This window comes from Seriola lalandi, unplaced genomic scaffold, assembly GCF_002814215.2.
Source record: "Seriola lalandi dorsalis isolate HSWRI2012SDOR001 ecotype SW California unplaced genomic scaffold, Sedor1 jcf7180002054939, whole genome shotgun sequence".
NCBI classification, from domain to species: Eukaryota; Metazoa; Chordata; class Actinopteri; order Carangiformes; family Carangidae; genus Seriola; species Seriola lalandi.
This window is the reverse complement of record NW_019525659.1, coordinates 112,505-131,593: the sequence shown is the minus strand read 5'-3', so window position 1 is coordinate 131,593 and position 19,089 is coordinate 112,505. Positions and strand designations below refer to the sequence as shown.

At 39.6% G+C, this 19,089-nt stretch overlaps 1 protein-coding gene across 1 annotated transcript in view; it reads left to right on the top strand.

Annotated features, from left to right (window-relative positions):
• Nucleotides 1-19,089, top strand: part of dcc (DCC netrin 1 receptor) — a 211,243-nt gene that overhangs the window by 178,859 nt on the left and 13,295 nt on the right. The window contains exons 26-27 of the mRNA XM_087171665.1: nt 3,242-3,559; nt 16,139-16,287. Of these exons, the coding sequence (XP_087027791.1) occupies nt 3,242-3,559; nt 16,139-16,287 (467 nt within the window). The remainder of the gene's footprint in view (nt 1-3,241; nt 3,560-16,138; nt 16,288-19,089) is intronic.

Sequence of the window (19,089 nt, the reverse complement as noted above, 5' to 3'; positions counted from 1 at the left end):
TTCTCATCCTAAAAGGCTTTTCTCTTATACTATAACATGACATTACCAATAACACTTAATCTAACTACCACTAAAAATAATGGGAATGCACCTAGTAACTATTGCTACTAGACTATTATTACTATGATTAATGGTATTATTAACAAGCTATTGTTATGACATCATAATACAACTTTAACCTTTAATAAATACGACAGGGCTCACACTGCAGCATCTTAATCTTTTTGCAGCAGAGCTAAGTGCTAAGAAACGTGGTGGTGAGCAGTAATTCAGTAATTGGCTAATTCCTAGTCGGCTTGTATCAATGATTTAACAACTGTAGCGAGACAAGGAGCAGCTTCAGAGTCATTGAGTTAGCCAACACACTGGGAGGACGGATTACTGCTGGCATAACACACGAATGTTGACGGAGGGGGGCGGTGAGATGTGAGGCAGATGTAATGAGAGAGAGATACAGGGGCTATTAATGAGGGAGATAACATAAACTTTACAAGCAATGAGACACAACAGTGAGCTTCACTGACTGCAAAGTGAAGGTGCAAGACTGTGTCCATAAGAAGTTCACTGACACCCAGCAGAGAGCTTCAGGCTCTGTCACCATGTGGCTAATGACAGGGTGAAGTTAGTTAATAGTTGGATAAAAAACAATATTTTAATCAATTCATTCTGATTTTGGATGATTCAAATCAATGTGAATACATTACAGATGTGGCTCAGCAGGTAGAGTGGGTAATCACAAGGCCAGTGCGTCTGTCTCCTGTGTGTGTGTGTGTGTGTGTGTGTGTGTGTGTGTCTGTGTCTGTGTCTGTGCGTGCGTGCGTGCATGTGTATGAACTGTGAAGTGCTTTGGATGAATATACTGTGTAAATGCAGTCCATTTACTGTTTACTATGATTACATATCTCTAGATGAGGTCTTCGCCATAGCAACAGCTGATTCACATCTCATCATCAGATTTAATGCACATACTTTATATTTTATACTATTTTATATTTTATTTTAGACTTTATATTACTTGAATCACAATTTTACCACCACAATATTGAACTCTAGAACCACTACTGGTGAAAAACTCAACACCGTACCATTAAAGAGATATTTAACAGGGTAATCAAGAGTGTGAAAACCAAATCTAGAAAATCAGTGTGTGGTGCTTGAATACAAAGCTGAGTTAAAAGTTGAGTTGCTGTAGTATGGTTAAATTATCCAGGAGTCTGAGGAAATTTTAAGTGGAAAGTTCTGATGCGAAAACAGAGCTGGATGTTTGTCCAGCCTGTTGTCAGCAGCTTGTGTTCTTCTGCTGACAGAACAAATAAAAACATAATTTAATAAATCAATTCACCATTCTGCTTCTACAGCTCTAACCAGTGGATGTGTTGCCCCCCCACGCGTACATTAAAGTGCATTAACTGTTGTGTTTTTGTGTGTAAGTAGAGTAAGAGAACAAACAACAGAGGTGTTATTTCATTGTGTTATTGCAGCCTTCTGTCAAAAGTGGTGGAGATTGGGTTTGTGATGGAGAGGAGATGGGTGGGCAGTGAATGGTAGCGATACCAGAGCTTATGAGAAAAGAGGACACATCTTCCCTTCCTCTGTCATCTCCTCTATATTTATTGTACTTTCTGCTTCTTTTATTTGTTTATTTTTTCTGGATCTTCTTCTTGAGTTGGATCCCCTTCATTGTCTTGAAACTATCATAAAATGATCCAGACTGTCTGATCACAGTAGCAGCAGTGTGATAAAGAGGAAGTAGAGGATTAGAGTCGTGAAGGTGTGCGTGCTCACCATAAGGGTAATTGGTGAAATGTTTCATGTTAGTTCTGATCTTGTGACTTCCTTCTCAGTGATCCTCTGTGGAGAAAGTTTCCGTTTCCTCTCTGGGTGGCTGTGAGTGGAGGATGTTGTCACACGTTAGCCTGTTAGCCTATTTTGTTTCACTGCATTCATTCAGCTTGATATTGTCCAGAAAAGTTGTTTGTCTCTAACATCTGATGCGACCTGTAGGAGTGTCTCCTGAAATAGTGCCTCTATGATGTACCAGACCTTGTCGTCATGGTTACAATAATAAACACACAGGTAGTCTAAAGGACGTTCATTGCCATAGGGACAAACAATCTACCTGGTTGGAGGGCTTGTTGCAAATCCCTCTCCTTTTTCTTTTTCCCCTCCCATCATCTGCTTTCCACCCCCGTGTTCCCTTCATCTTCAAGTATCTCCCACATTTCTTCTCCCAGCTTTACTCTTTTCTTCCTCTTGTCTCAGCTGGTTAATGAACACACATCAACTCTACATGAAATGAGTGGCTGTCCTGACTCACCCATGTTCTCTCTGATCAGACTGGCTGTAGCTACACAGGGAGTTTCATCCCTCATGTCACATCAGAGGGATGTTTCTGCACACAGTCAGGATATTTCTCTTATCTTTTCTTCAGCAGGAAGCTCCTCCTCCTCTTCTATTATTCGTCTTCCTCTTTCTCTTACACGTGTCTCTGCAAAGGTGAAATCTCAGAGTGTGAAGAAATATAGCCTAAACAGAAACGACCACACTCAACAAAGAAAAAGAACAAAGCTGCAATTCGGAGTTCTGGGTTTCTTTACACCTGAGTGTTTTAAAAATGTGTTATTAAATGAAAGATTCATGAAAGCTTAACTGTGCAAATGGCAAAATATGACTGTTTTGGATTTGATGGCAGGAAAACACAGCTCAAAGCAAAGACAGTGGACAAACATGACCCATACATGCATCTGTCTGTCTATAATGGGGTTTAAACACATTTTGAAGGAGCACAGATAATCAGGCACGCAGCTGAAGTTCTATGCAGCAATATTTACATTAACATTCTTGACAGAAACACATTTTCAATCCTGCTGCCCTCATGCTGCAGCGGTCATTTAGACAATAGTTGCACATTTTCTCTGTGTGTTGCTGCCGACATCAAAGCAGAAACTGTCGGTGAAATAAGGCTGAAGCTCTTCAGGTTTTTCTCTCAGAATATTCACACGTTTGAAGTTTGTTTTCTTCGCTGTACACTGTGTTTTTCTGTCTTTTCTACAAATGAATGTCCACTCTTTACAAATGACTCTTGATTAATTGGATGTTTTGTCTTTTCCTCTTCTTTCTCCTTGTCCCCATTCTTTGATCCTTCCCTGATATCTCCCGTCTCTTTTCATCCTCCCACCAATTCTTTTCACATCCTTCCCTCTGTCCTAACTTCCTTCATCTCCTCCTTTCTTCTCCTCAGTGATGCCCACAGACACCTCCACCAATCCTCTCCTCCAGCAGCAGCCTCCACCACAGCAGGCCCCTCCCCTCCTTCCTGGCTCATCCGCTCAGCCCGTGGAGCATGTTCCTGGGGTTGGCCCGGTCCCAGGTGCTCCTGCGGCTGCTGCAGCCGTCACTGAGGAGGCCCAGGCAGGGGGGGGTCGGACCATCCCGACAGCCTGTGTACGGCCCAGCCACCCACTACGAAGTTTCACCAACCCACTGCTGCCACCACCCATGGGGACTATCGACCCCAAGGTTTACACCTCCATGATGCCGCAGTCCAGTGAGTACAGATGTTTGTTAGTCTTTGTTTAAATCTGTAAGTGAACTCCACAATGATGTCATGGTGTTTCTTTATATAGTTTGTTTTATACCATGCAACAACAAGAAAGAGGGACGCAGTCAATATCAAAACATTCTGCCCTGAACATGAAGAGTTTTTCTTCCAGTTGTGCAGCACATTTTACAGCCTCACAAGTGTGACATGAATTTACGTGTCGTGACATCATGTGTTGTATTGTGTCAAAACACGACCATATGACAAAGAAACGTTACGTGATGTAACATAAAATGATGTTGTGTGAGGTGATTTGACATAATGTGACAGAATGTGACAGTGTGACGTGAAGTGACGTGACGTGACGTGACGTGACGTGACGTGACGTGACGTGATGTGACGTTACATGACAGGATGTAACATGATATGATGGGGCAGTGGGTGTGTCAGGAAAACCCTTTTTCCCAAAATTGGAACACGACATAATACAACACGACAAAACTCGACACAACATAACGCAACATAACATTATGTAAATAAAATTCAGAGCCTGTGTGTTTAGCATCAGTTCTTCTAGTGTAAAGTAGATTGTGCTGCCAGAGATCTGTATTTAAGTGAAAAGGAAAACTCTTGACCTCATTTATCCTGTTTTCAATGTGCTTTGTTTTAGAAAAGTGCTGACCATGTTTGTCCTTAACTAAAGTGTTAAATGATTCCTCCATAGGAGTGATGTGTAGTGTTGTTGAGACACAGTTATCTTAAGACATGAGACACTGATGTTTAGATGATTAGATGGTTTCAACAGAACTGACAGAGTATGAAGTATTACATCAGTAGTGATGCACTTTTATTGTTGCCTTTATTACATAAACTTTCGTGAAGCCTTTTGCCCAGTAGAAAGAGTTCCTTGCGCTTAACTGGAGATTATAATTTTTTTTATTTCTTCATGCCATTAAACACTAACAGTCTGGTGTAACGTCTTTAGGTGAAGTGAGAAGACGAGAATGAGCGAGATTTGTCTCACATGATGACAAAAATATTCCGTGTTTGGTTTCAGTCTCTGAAGCTCCAGTCTGTCATTGATTGTTTGGTTTACTTCCAGTGACTCTTTGTTTAAGCTGGATTGTCTCCGCTTAGCAACTGCACTTTGTTTAATATTTTATTCAAGGAAGCTAAATGCATTAGCCTCAGGCTGCTACACAGTGTGTGTTTGTGTGTGTGTGTGTGTGTGTGTGTGTGTGTGTGTGTGTGTGTTGTTTGTAGAAGCATATACTGTGACTGGGCTTGACATTTGCCAGAGGGTTGGACTGAACTCTCCCTGTTCTCTCTCTCTCTCTTTATGTTACCTGTCTGTCTTTTCATACGACTGCCCTTCTCTCTCTCTCTTTCTCCCCCTTTTCTCTTTTTCGAGGAGCATTACATTTGACAAAACACCCCTCTCTCCTCGCCCTCCTCAGTTATCTCTTGTCTTTTTTTAGCCTTGCTCACAGTTCTGGATTGCCTTGGTACAGTCCATGGTGTTTAGACAATGAAAATTGATGACATAGTGAAACCCTGACATTTTCTTTAGCACAACCATCAAGTCAAAATGTCAAACTTTAGTTATGATCAAATAACTGAGCCTGATATCATCTACACAACTGATGAGCTACATCCATTAAAAAAGTGAAAAAAATAAGAAGGAAGATTATCATTGTGATGATGCTGGTATGTTTGTGATGCTGGTATGTTTGTGATGCTGGTATGTTTGCAGCAGCTACATATTGAAGCTTGGTGATTTGGTCATTATTAGACAGCACATGGCTGTAGAATAAATCCCTTGAACAGAATACTTCTACTTCTACTGAGCCATCAGTGAAGATCTCAAGAACCGAAAGAGAACAGACACACTGTTAACTTGTAGACTGAACAGCGCTCAGATCCGTTGTTCTCTGCTCACTCATTCTTTTGTCATCTATGTACTTCCATATAAAACACCATTAGTGTTTGTGTGTTAGTAAGACGATGTTCCACCATCAGCCTCCAGAACAGCTTCACTGCTAGTATGATCAGTGTTACTGGTGTTCAGGGTATTCACGGTGTTCAGGTACTCACCGCTTACATAACTTGCCCACTGTCCCCACGGCCTTTTTTCAATTTTTTATAGACAGAAACCCCATTTGGTTCATTTTAGCAATTCAGCAGCAATGCCCACGTTCATCAGATAAAAAAAACTCCAGTTTGTAAAATACTAGTTTTCAATACTTAGTCGGACATTACAATTATAAACTGACAGTGTTTGCTCCGTGCAGCAGCAGAGTCACTGAGTAACACAGAGTGACAGCGACACGACAACAGTGGAGGATTTGGTGTCAAAGCCAAAAGCAAAAGCAACTATTTGGAAATTTCAGATTCAAACCCAGAGCCAAAAGGGAACCTGATGACATGAATCTGCGAACTCTAATGAAGGGGGCAACATCTGGAGGAAACACTTCTCATCTACAAGTACTTTTCTTGTGAAATGTCCGGCGTCATCCGTAACACCGGTGATGTCGTGTCTATTCTACTCCATGTCCTTCCTCATGAACAACATATTCCCTCATCCCCACTGCGATTTTCTTTCTTTTCCCTTTGTATCCCCCTCTTACTGTCAGTCTGTTTCAGACCTGTCTTTCTCCTTCTCCTCTCCCTCTGTGTCTCATCCTGGCCTCCCCCCTCTGATCACCTGCAGCAGCATCAACACAAAACAAAACACTCGCCTACAATACATATGATCTCTAGACTGTGTGTGTGTGTGTGTGTGTGTGTGTAAGTGTATTTGTTGTGTGTAATGCTTTCTTTAGGTATCACCTCAGTGTGTTTGTGTGGGTGGGTGTATATAGTTCCATTATGGTTCTGTTTATACGCCCAGGTGGCCTCAGATTAACATTGATTTTCAGCTCCTGGAAACCTTTCGCTCAGAAATAGTGAGCCTGCGGCAACAATCAGCTCAGCTCCCAGAGACCCCCCGCTCACCCTGTGACCCCCCCACCCCCTACACTGCTCCTCTCCAACACAGAGCTGAGCAGCACTACCTCTATCAGCCCCACCCCCCTCCATCTCTCTGTAAAGGAGGGAAAAAACAGACTTGTGAGCAATGGCGTTTGATGTTCATTGTTTGTCTTGTTTGTGTGTTTATTCGGGCCTGAATGACTCCCCCTGTGAGAGGAATGAGATGTTCTCATGCTTTAATTGGATTGTTGTGGTGAGAGAGTGAGGGCTGGAGAGAGTGAGAGAGACCTGGGCAGAGGGAAGGTTGATACGAAGGTTTGTAAGATGGAGAGAAGGCTGCACATGAAAGCAGTTTAGTTGACAGAGTCAGTTCTTCCTTGATGTACCTGATGTTAGTTCCACAGAAACTGTAATGTCTTGGTTCTGTTCTTGAAGTTTCTGGATTATGTTTTTTGTCAAAATAATGTGGAAACATTTTTATTGCCCATAAGTGAAAGACTTTTACTGTCAGTGTATTTCATTCATGTTTCGAAAATACTGAAGACTGGGAAATAAAACATGAGGAATGTTTTTGCCTGTTTTTAATCAAGTCAAAGCAAAACATAAACTTAAAAAACATTTCATAAAACCTGTTGAACCTTAACCTTAAAGTGTGTAGAATTTGTACACTGCTGTTATTTGGCATTGAGGCTTTGCCCATGTCTCTCCTCACAAAGCAGAGCACAGCAGGCAGGAGGGGATGATGATGGACTGTAGACACAGAGTTACAGGTGGAGGTAGAACTTTAGAAACGCTGTATGAACCTCAGAAGCATCAAGCGACAGGAAAGCTTCCAGGTGAGCTGTGTGGCAGAGGGCACGGCAGCGCTGACAGCTGAAGTACCACCAAGATCACAAGGGTGTGTTGGATATACAGTACAGTATGTTGCAGTATAAAGAGTAAGTCATGTGACTGAAGCTGTGGCCTTGAGATGAACTAACTTTATTTTCACTCTTTATGGTGGTAAAACATGTTGATGGTTACAACTATTTATTTAGGCCACCATAAAATACAGTATTAATAATAATAATGATCTTTATTAGAGCACTTTTCTAAAACCATGTTAGAAAGTGGTACAAGGCAACGACTTCAAGACAAGCAGATTGTACAACATAAATTCAGATAGAGAGTAAATAAATAAAATAAAAACTAATCACAGTGTTGCCAGCAAAAGGGCAGTCAATGAAATCAGGTAAAATCAGGTCCTCTGGTAAGAGTTTGTTTTAGTTTGTTAGAGCTCACTGATTGTGTTGACCCGGTTTCCTCAGGCTTCAGGCCTCGGACTGAGAATGCTCTGTCACCTCTAGTTTTCAGCTGTACCTTGGAAAAAGAACAAAGACCTCTGCCTGAGGATCTAGCAGTTTGAATGTGACTAAGAGGTCAGATATATACTGTAACATGGAGAGAGGCCATGAAGAGCCTGAAAAGTCAACAGTAAGATCCTAAAATAAAGCCAGTGCGAGGAGGCTAAAACAGGTGTGATGTGGATCTTGTTAAAAGCCTGGTGACTGAGTTCAGCTCAGTGTGGAGCAGGTGAAGAGGCTGTCACAGTAGTTAAGGTGTGTAAAATGGTATCTGTGACTTTGAAGATAAAATGTATAAGATGATAAAAGCAAGATTTCAGTGCTCTTCTTTCCATCATTAGCAGTTCTATCTTGTTTAGGGCAAGTCCCTCCTTCCCCAATCAAAGAGGGCAGAGCAGCCAGAGCAACTGGCGACTGAAGCAGGATCCTGGTCAGCCTAGCTATAGCTTGTATGCTAACATTAGCTGATTGGCCTTTTCCTGCTAAAGCACAGCCAGTTTGCGGGTGCACATTATGTTCTTCCTGACGGTTCAACTTCAGCTTTGCCTGTGGTGATGGGTTCATTGAAGCTGCTGGTGACACACTGAACTACCCAGAAGAGTGAGAGTGAGAGTGATGACACAGCTGTTGTATTTATGGAGAGGGTCCAGTGGGGCAGGTGAAAACATGAATTGATGCATAAAGACACAGACATGATGCTACATTCAAAGTTATTTCCAGTAAATTGTCCTAAACTTTTTCATCCAACCTTCATGTTCATGCTGGCCCCAAGGACATTTCTGTTAAAGGTGCCGTCCACATAATGTTTTATGTTGCTCTGGAGGGAACTGTCCAATATATGAAAAAATAACTCTTAATAAAAACCTGAGCTCATCCTCTGCTGCTTCAATCTTTTTAAATCATTCTCATATGAGTCCAACATAGTTGTGATAGAATTAACTGGTTTAAATCAAACATGTTGTGGAGTAGTTTTGTAATATCTCAGCTTTAATAGTAATAATTATTTCATCATGATCATTGGCATTGCCAGTGAATGAAAGAATCTGAAGTAAAAGAAAACTTACAATCATGTTGCTGCTGTGACAGCAGATGAGTTTGAATTAGAAATAAATATTATCAACAACTACTATTCCAACTACTGTCTTCTCTTTTTAAATCGAGCCTCCAAAGCCCATCTGCAGCGTAAAGTATGATAGTGGGCAGTTAATGTGCAGTTTAATGCTGGAAGCTGTAATGGGATTGTCCGACTCAATGTCTGATACTGAGAAAAGACATTTCAACCACAGCTGGAGGCAGAACGAGTGCCAGTTGTCATGGATGTTTTTAAGCCTACGCCTTCATCTCGCCTCGGAGGACGCACCTTATTACCAATGAAAAGCTTTAAGATAGGTTAAAATGGTTATCTGTAGCATTTGGACAACTTTGTAGGACAGACAGAGAAAAGTTGAAATGTTTGGTATTTTTATAGCATCAGATCATACACTGGCCTTTTTTATCTTTTCTAGAGGCTGCAATATTCATTACCCACACTATACAAAAGCCTTACCAGTTTACCCATAGGGTGGCACAATAGGAAATATATATATATATATATATATATATATATATATATATATATAGCAAAACGTACACTAACTCATTAACTCAAAAAAACATGAATACAAACAACCCGTAACATGTAACATTGTCAGATAACTAATGGTGAGCAGAGCAGCAGATCAATCCAGGTGAAACTCCAGGTGATCTAATCTTCATGTCACTTGTTCATGTTAGGTGAAACTGGAGATTACAGAAAAAGAGTTTTAGAAACATTTTGAGTCTTCAGGCATGAAGTAAAGATAGAGCTGTGGAGGAGGAGGAAAACGGGTAGAGTTGATAATCCATCTGCAGTTTGATTAGACATAGTGAGGTGGTCAGAATGTGCACTGAGGCCTGAGTGCATCAAAGGTTTACATGCTCTCTACTCTACCACAAAGTTTCCAGTAATTTTGTTCCTAGTTTTGTGGAGGCACAACTCTCCCAAGAAAAGATCAATAAATGAGTCAACATTTCACTTACTCAACATAGCAAGTGTAAATATTAGGGGATGCTAAATAAGGAACTAAAACCGAGGCAATAAACAATAAATGTTCTGATACTTTTTGTTATAATTTGCCATTTTAATCACATCATACTGCTGACCACTTCCCCTACTTTAAGATACAGTCAATTCTGTTTCACTGTGTGATGAGATTAAACTAGATGGAAAGTGTTGTACAGGCTGATGGAGCCGCCTTCTGACAGCATCTGAACACATCATTATGAGATAGTAGATCTACATTATGACATACTAAAGATAAATTATAAATTAGTAAATCAGAAGGATTCAAGATTTAGAGATATCAAGTCAAAATTATGAGATCATCAAGTCAAAATTTTACAGATCAATTCCAAGATGATGATGTGATAAAATTATGTGATACTAATTCAGAATAATGAAATACAAACTTGGAGTTAAGTAACTTTTCAAAATGTCAAAATTATCCATGAAAAGTTTGATTGTTATGAGTTACTAGTATCAGGATTATGAGATATTAAGTCAAACTAACATAGAAAGACAGAATTAAGGGAAAGTAAATCCCAATGAAAATATTCCAACTCAGAATAAGTCTAGTAAGTCAAAATCAGTAAGGCAAAAATGTTGGCCTTTTAAATCACCAATGTCAAAATTAAATATGAAAATTCTGAAGATGAAGCAGACCACATTAATTACATTGTAAATCTAAATTATGAGATGGTACAACAAGATTATCAGGTACTAAATCAGGATCATAACACAGACTGGCAATGTGACCCCGTGACTTATATTTAATTTCCCCAGTATTTACTGACTTATTTTTATCATAACCAACTTCATAAATTTTTTTTGTTTGTTTTAAACGGGCCTCCAAACGTTTTCCAATAATAGGAACATACTTCAAGCCATGGAATAAACATCATTTTGCATGTTAACAAAGGTTTATTTGGAAGAAACTTTTCACCTAAGAACATCCTTACCTCCTGGGCCAGTCTGCCACTCTTTCATTGGTCAGTTAGACAGGTGCTCAGACAGGCAGACATCAGACAGACAGCCTCAAAGTAGAAAGGAGATAAATCAGACTGACAAAGAAACAACAGGCTGCTGTGGGAAGCGGATGAGAGCCCGACTGTTTCCCTCTAGAGACACGTTTCCTCAAAGACTCTTTTCGTCTTTAACTGCATTTACCTCAAACTGCCCTAAAGATCAATAGCCCCGCCCTCTCCATCCTCACCTCCTATCGCTGGGAATCTCTCCATCTTTGCCTTTGACCCAGAAACAGAAAGACACTGATGTGACCCCAAGTTGGCATTTCACACCTCCACTCCAGCTTGTCTGGTAAATATATCTACCTTTCTGAGCAGTCGAGCCGCCAGTATACCCCATCCCCCCACAGACACACACATACAGAGATCCACCCCCCCACCCCTCTACACACCTCTCTCTCTGGCAAAAACCCCTGAGGGTGAGCAAGGCACCGTGAAATTCTCTGTTATGGCTTTCTCTACTGTGGATGTGTAACCTTTGCTCCAGCTTTGTACTGCTGTGACTTATTGTGTTTTCCGCAAAACATTTTTTTTTTTTTTTTTTTCTGAAGCTCAGTTCAGTTTGGATTTGGTCTGACAGCAGCGTATTGAGAAGTCATACATTGTCACAGCTGGCAGCAGCAGCACAGGCAGCAAGGACACACAGGGCGGTGTGCACCGTTTCATTTCTTCTTAATAGAAGAAATGAAGAGGACCAGGCTTACAGACAGACAGAAGGATAAGTAGGCAGGCAGGACAACAGGTAGCTACACCCAGGTATTAGGCACATAGTGAAACACATACAGTAAGCAGACAATCTGTCAACTGACTGGGATAAAGAGTTGGCATAAATACCAGGGAGCAGATCAGGGAAATGGGGAACAGGTGTGTAAGTAGGCAGGGATGCTCAGGTGATTGAAAATGGGAGACAGGTGAGCAGGTGGCTCCACTGGCAGTCAGAGATAGATAGATAGATACTTTATTTATCCCCTAGGGGAAATTCATGTGTCCATTAGCTCATTGTTGATGATAATAATAATAATAATAATTATTATTATTATTATCATTATAATGATAATAATAATAACAATAATAATAATAATAATAATAATAATAATAATAATAATAATAGTTATAATAACTAAACAATAATAATTAGATTAGTCCAATTCCTTTGGCTGAGGTGTTGTATAGCCTGATGACAGTGGGAGCAAAGGATCTTCTGAACCTCTCTGTTCTGCAGCAAAGTGAGATGAGACGTTTGCTGTACCTTGTAGGCCAACATAAGCCTATTTACACATTATTTTTGATTGAAAACTTCCTTCAACATAACCCAGAACAAAAACAACTAATCAAAGTATCGTACTGATTATTATTATGAAACATTTTAACATTTATAACACATTTGTAACAGAAATTGATTAAAACACCAAAAATGAACTAATCTAAAACTAAAAAGAATCAAGAATTAAGTTTATGAACAACAAAACAATAATCTAATAACATATCAATTTTAACTTATTATATCTGTAGCCTGACTACTTAAACTATATAGCAAGTCAAAACAGTTAACCTGTTTTCTCCCACAATTTCCGCACATGGGTTTGAGGCATTTGCACCAGGTGTCTTGCGTTTTATTTTGGTTGCTGCTTCGAAGCACCTAGCATTGCCTCCTTGTTGGAGTCTGCTGCAGGGTTTTGTTTGGCTGCTGACTTGGACCTTGTGCCAGCTGCCTGACTGCTCTTTTGCCCTTCGCAAAAGACCTCTGACCTCTGCTCCACGTCTACACCTTGCCCAGATATGAAGCCCCATTCAGCATATATTTTTGTTTGGACATCCGCAGCCAGCCAAAATTTGTTGCCAAATTTGTCAGGTTTGTTCCCCATGTACTGAATGAATTTGCACTGGGCCTTGGTGGAGGACAACTGTTCATCCACTGTGATTTCGGCGCAAGGCTTGTAGCAGGCTATGCTATGTTCTGAACACCCAGGCAAACTTGTCATCCAGCAGAAGAACAAGACGTCTCTCCTTCTTATTGAACTGTAGGAATCTCATTATCTGGCCATGATTTCCTTGAAAAATGGGGCTTCCCATTTTTCAAGGAAATCATGGCCAGAAATCGGAATGGGAAGCCCCATTTTTCAGCCCACAGGCTGTCCAGCAGCTGTGCCACGGATGTATAACTGGGCTATGAAGGCTTTCAGTTCAGCCATTTCCAATATTGCGCTTTGCGTGCGCCAATGGGTCAGCAGCTTCGGTCAGGATGTTCTGGCTCTGCCTTCTCCCTGGACGTTCACTTGGCTTTAGGACAGTTCACACCGTTACTCTTTTCCATAGCTGCCTCCGGCTGTGGTGACTCCAGGTTGAGCACTCTAGTTGGCTCATCACAAGACAGGGCAGCGGAGCTCACCTGGTGCATCAATCATGAATGGCACATCTGGATCCGCAGTCTCCGATGAAAGTAGCCACATATTTTTCTTTAACATGTGATTCACTCTCTCTCTGATAAGGATGAAGTGTTTTCATCCACCCAGGAAAAGTCGCTGTCACTTTCCACCTCCGACAGACCCCCTGCATCAGACTCATCACTCATCAATCATCTCCAGGGCCATGGCATCTGTCATTTTCATTCTTTCTTTTCTTATCATTTCCGCCATTCTCTGATATCTTATGTAAACATTTGTTTCACACTTTCACACTTTCTGATGATTAATATTTGTGATTAGTCAATTTTAAAGTAATTTGTAGTTGCTATGAAATTCCTATAGCCGATAGCTCACACTCCAGACCAACGACTGACGTTTTTTTGAATTGATGGTTGCTAAGCAACTGAGATAAACAATTTAAGAGCGCAAAATTCCGACCGCGCAATATGACTGTCTGGCCAAATTTGGTAGAAATGACTATATTTTCTTTACCTTTTGTGTAATTTATATGAAAACAATTTTAAATAAAGGAATAAAGGAAAAGTCAGGCACCAATAGGTTTGTATTTTTTTATTTAACAAATTTATTACACATGTAAGTTGCAAAACGGTCAAAATTTACCGTCATGGTCATTCTAGAAGACTTAACCATCTTAGCTTGGGAGTTTGTTTTCATTGTTCTCAGCTGCGATCCTAAGGTGGACTTCATTTTTTCTTTTTTAATGCTGTCTACAGGAAAGCAGAGATTATGATTCAACAGTTTGAAAGAAATATTTATTCTCAGCAGGAGACAATAAAGCAAACACGTTTGTGAATTTAAAAAAAAAAAAAAAATCAGAATTCCTTTTTTACTGGGTTTGAAAGACTCCTGATTTGAACTGTCTAGGAGCCTATTTCTCTTTCTAAATACAGATTTTCCAGTGGACTGACTGAAAGAACTGGAAGTTAAATCTGTTTATTCCCTGTGTAATTAAATTTTTGAACCATTTGTCGAGTCAGCTGGTCCCTTTCAACTGCAGGAGTGATTCCAGGAACCTTAAAACTGTTTTAGAGACAGGACTTTCAAACATAAATTCAGTCATATCATTGTCTATTTTTGTTGTTGTCGTCTGATTCTCAGACTCAACTGGAATTTAATTTCACTTTTACAAATATAAAGTCTGACAGTGTTCATACTAGCTGTATTTTTGTTGAGGAGAGGCTGTTATGTCTAGATTTTGAGTGTGTACAGTAAAGACATAGACAGACCAAAGTCAAAGTGTCCTTCAACTTTAACCTACTGTAGATATGGTAATTTGGTTATAGTTATTAAGGTTTCTAAATTAATAGTAATAATTTGAGACTGAAACAATATTGGCTATTTTGCCTATTAGTTTAGGCTGGTGCCCCCGAGGACTTTCATTCATTTTAAAATTGTTATTTAATATTAATATTTTCTTAATTTGTGATGGCCATTAAATTGAGAGACAACAGAAGATCCAACATTTATGGCGTCCAGCTCATAAGGCAGAGCTCAGACCCAACAATTCAAACCAGACCAGACCACCAAGAATAAAAACTAGGATGAACATAGTTTTGAGGCGTGTTTTTTTTACAGACTGGGAGTCATTGTTCCACGCTGTGAAGGCTGTTGATGTTAAAAGCAGTTTAAATTCAACAGTTTCTTGTTCTCTGGTGTAATCCGCTGCTATCAAAACTGTTCCAGGTGTTTTGTTTCTCAGGGAGGAGAATGGATGTTATTGATCAGGAAGTTAAAGAATGTAGTGCAGAGGAGGGAGTGTGGGCAGAAGATGCCTCAGGATGTGTTCAGAAATGAGGCTGTTCAGGGAATCAGAAAAAAATCCCTCTTTTGTCTCCTCTTCCATGCTTTTTTTCTCTTACTTTCCTTCTTGCTCTGTAGAAGAAGCATCCTTAAATTTGACTTCCTGAATGCTTTCTGTTTTGTGGAAACAAAAGAATTGAATTGATTTTTTTATTGATTTTTTTCCTGTTGCTTGGATGTATGTTCTCTTTTGTGCCTGGTCGGTTTGTCCCCTTGGTTTACTTGTCGGTCCATTGTTTGTGTTTTTTTTTTTTTTACTAGTTAACTGAAAGGATGAAAAGAATGATGGACATCTTGACAAATGTTTGGAAAGACAAGCGATTTGTTAAATGACTTGATGAAAAAATAGATAAATAATAATAAAATAATAGCGTGAAGAGGATGGATGGATGGATGAATATGGATGGATGATCATAGAGAAGCCTGCAATCAGACCTCAGACCTGTTTCCTGTTCAATAGTTCACTTAGTTGCATGTGAACTTGTCATTTAGATCAACCAATAGCAGCTCTGTCTTGTCAGATCAAACTATTCCTGTCAGTGCTCACATGCACAACAATATTAAACAGCAGCTGTCTGGAAACTAGTGTTTTTATAGCAAAATGAATATAGTGGCCTAAAGAAAAATCATATGTTCTGATTAGTTCACTGATCAATCTTTGAAAGTCTGGCTGACATTTGCTGTTGGGTCTATAAAATCCTGTATTGTGTTCTATCTTGCCATTCTACCTTATGCTCTTCATTCTCTAAAATCATCTTTTACATCCGTCACATCAATCATACACTCACCATTCTGTCTTCTCTGAGCTTGTAGCTTGATTACAGTCCATGTTTGTTCTACGCTTGCTCTGCAGTTCTACTGTTAAAGAACTTCTATAAAATGATCGATGACAAACAAAGAAGGCTGTGAAATGATCAAGTCGTTTTTTGGTCCAAATATATTCCTGTCTTTCCCAGGTGCAAGCCTCCCTAAGCCACAGGTGAAGACAGCCTCTTTGGGTCAGGCTGGTAAGGCTCGTTCCCCTTTGCTGCCCGTCTCGGTCCCTACAGCACCGGACTTACCAGAGGAGGGTGGAACGAAACCTGCCGAGGACTCAGCTGCCAACGTAAGTCCAGATGGAGTAACTGTGAGCGTGTGATTTAGTTTTGCACCAGAGGTACTTTACTTTGCCCGAGATCACAGTTTAAGATTGTCTGTCAAAAAGCACCATTATACTGAGATGGATCCAGCTGTTCAACGCATTTGCAGTAGCAGTGAATCTAATTGATTTAAAGTACATCATCATTCTTATGATTTTTTGCCGTTTACTGTGGCTGCCTAGCCGTTGCCATGGAAACATGAAACTTGACACCTGTTACAACTAATTAGTTCTATCAGTTGGTTTTGAGCTTGTGTTCTATTCACTGCAGACCAGACACATTCAAGGTTTTATATAGTTTCTGTTCCACAGAAACTATGTTGCAGTCCATGAGGAGCCTCCTCTGTGTGAGAGAGTGTGTCCCAAACTTCACATGACAAGCCAACAGCTTCTCCACTGGTTTAAGTCTAGTCAGAGAAACTCTGCCGTGGCATGTGAGTTCAAGGATGAACTGATGATAATTTGGTGGTCAAAGATCAAAGATCAAGGTTGTGGTGACCTCACAAAACACAGTTTTGGCATTGTGAACACAATATCTTAGTAACACCTTGACGGAATTTCATTACATCTGGCACAAAAGTCCACATGGACTCAAAGATGAACTGACTAGATTTTGGTTGTCAAAGGTCACTGTGACCTCACAAAACAGTTTTTGGTCAAAACTCACAAATTCATACACTAGTTATGACACAATTTAACTCAAATATGGATAAAATCAAGTGGTGACATTTTATATGCAAAAGGTGAAAGATCAACTTCACTGTGTTGACTTCATAATGTTCTGACAAAAACATTATTTCCTGTTGGTGGAGGGATACAACCTTGAGGAGATCATTCTATTTTTTTTTCTCTCTTTAGTTTCCTGTCATAAGGTGTATGAGAGTACATTTGGCATTAATTGATTGGTACTAACACATGATAACAACGGGCCTTCTGTCATTTTCTACATCAGCCAGAATTATACAGACTGAACCTTTAATCCTCAAACATTTATTTTCAATTTTACACATTCTGGAAGGTTTAACCTGCTAATTTTACATACCAATGAATTTCCTAATTAACAAGGTATTGCATTGGCAAAAGTAATTGTAAAAGAAGTAACATTTGAAGTTGTAATAGTAGAATTAGTATTGTAGCATCAGCCAAATTAGAAGCAACAAAGGAAGAACAAATAATAACACTTTCTCTTTTTACACTCACTGTTTGCATTCACAAATGATTTTCACTCTCTTTACCATCAATGAAAGTCAACACTTCTTGGAGATGTTGTACATTAAAAGTCAATTGGAAACATCGAAATTATGCTCTTTGAGCCACTGGAAGGCTTTTAAGGTGAAATATCTGGGCAGGAATTGTTGAGTTTGGATGCAAGTAGCTTTACAGTGATTGGGAAAACAATGCAAAGTACTGCAATTACAGTGGATTAATCAACTAAATTAAATATACCTGTCTCAAATGAAAGGCGAAGGCAAGAATATTTCAGAATATTACAGCAAAGATCAAAGACATATATTCTTCACAACTTTTTACTAATTATAGTTTTTTGTGGCAAAAGGGATAGTTTTACCCTGCTATGTATAATTCAAATGAAAATTTGAAAACAGGGAATTACTAAAATGAACTGCTCACATATTAAACCTGTGATATTTAATCAGGAGCCATTACACTTGGCAAGTAAAGAATGGTGGCCAAGATATGTAACTATAAACTGGTCAGTCTGTCTTTATTTGTAGACATTTCTGTACTTTTTGTATTCTTGTACATCTTGTTACTTATCAGCCGACATTTACTCTAATACTGATAAGATGTGTATAAGAGACAGGCCTAGCCGTTGCCATGGAAACATGAAACATGACACCTGTTACAACTAATTAGTTCAGTTGGTTTTGAGCTTGTGTTCTATTCACTGCAGACCAGACACATTCAAGGTTTTATATAGTTTCTTTCCCACAGAAACTATGTTGCAGTCCATGAGGAGCCTCCTCTGTGTGAGAGAGTGTGTCCCAAACTTCACATGACAAGCCAACAGCTTCTCCACTGGTTTAAGTCTAGTCAGAGAAACTCTGCTGTGGCATGTGAGCAGAGATGAATACACAACTCCTGTGTTTCTTGACTTGAATTTGGATATGAAACAAAAATTGTAGACTCAGAGACTGATAATAACAGTTTAGACAAAGCAGCCAAAGGAATTTATATTTTTTTTTCATTTTTTATGGAGACATTATGTTTCCAGGTTCTCCGAAAAAGACTTCTTCGTTGTTGGTCCGTCTGTCCCATTCTCATGAACACGATATCTCTGTATCGCCTTGAGGGAACTCAAATTTGGCACAAACATTAATTTGGACTCAAGGATGAACTGATGATAATTTGGTGGTCAAAGATCAAAGATCAAGGTTGTGGTGACCTCACAAAACACAGTTTTGGCATTGTGAACACAATATCTTAGTAACACCTTGACGGAATTTCATTACATCTGGCACAAAAGTCCACATGGACTCAAAGATGAACTGACTAGATTTTGGTTGTCAAAGGTCACTGTGACCTCACAAAACAGTTTTTGGTCAAAACTCACAAATTCATACACTAGTTATGACACAATTTAACTCAAATATGGATAAAATCAAGTGGTGACATTTTATATGCAAAAGGTGAAAGATCAACTTCACTGTGTTGACTTCATAATGTTCTGACAAAAACATTATTTCCTGTTGGTGGAGGGATACAACCTTGAGGAGATCATTCTATTTTTTTTTCTCTCTTTAGTTTCCT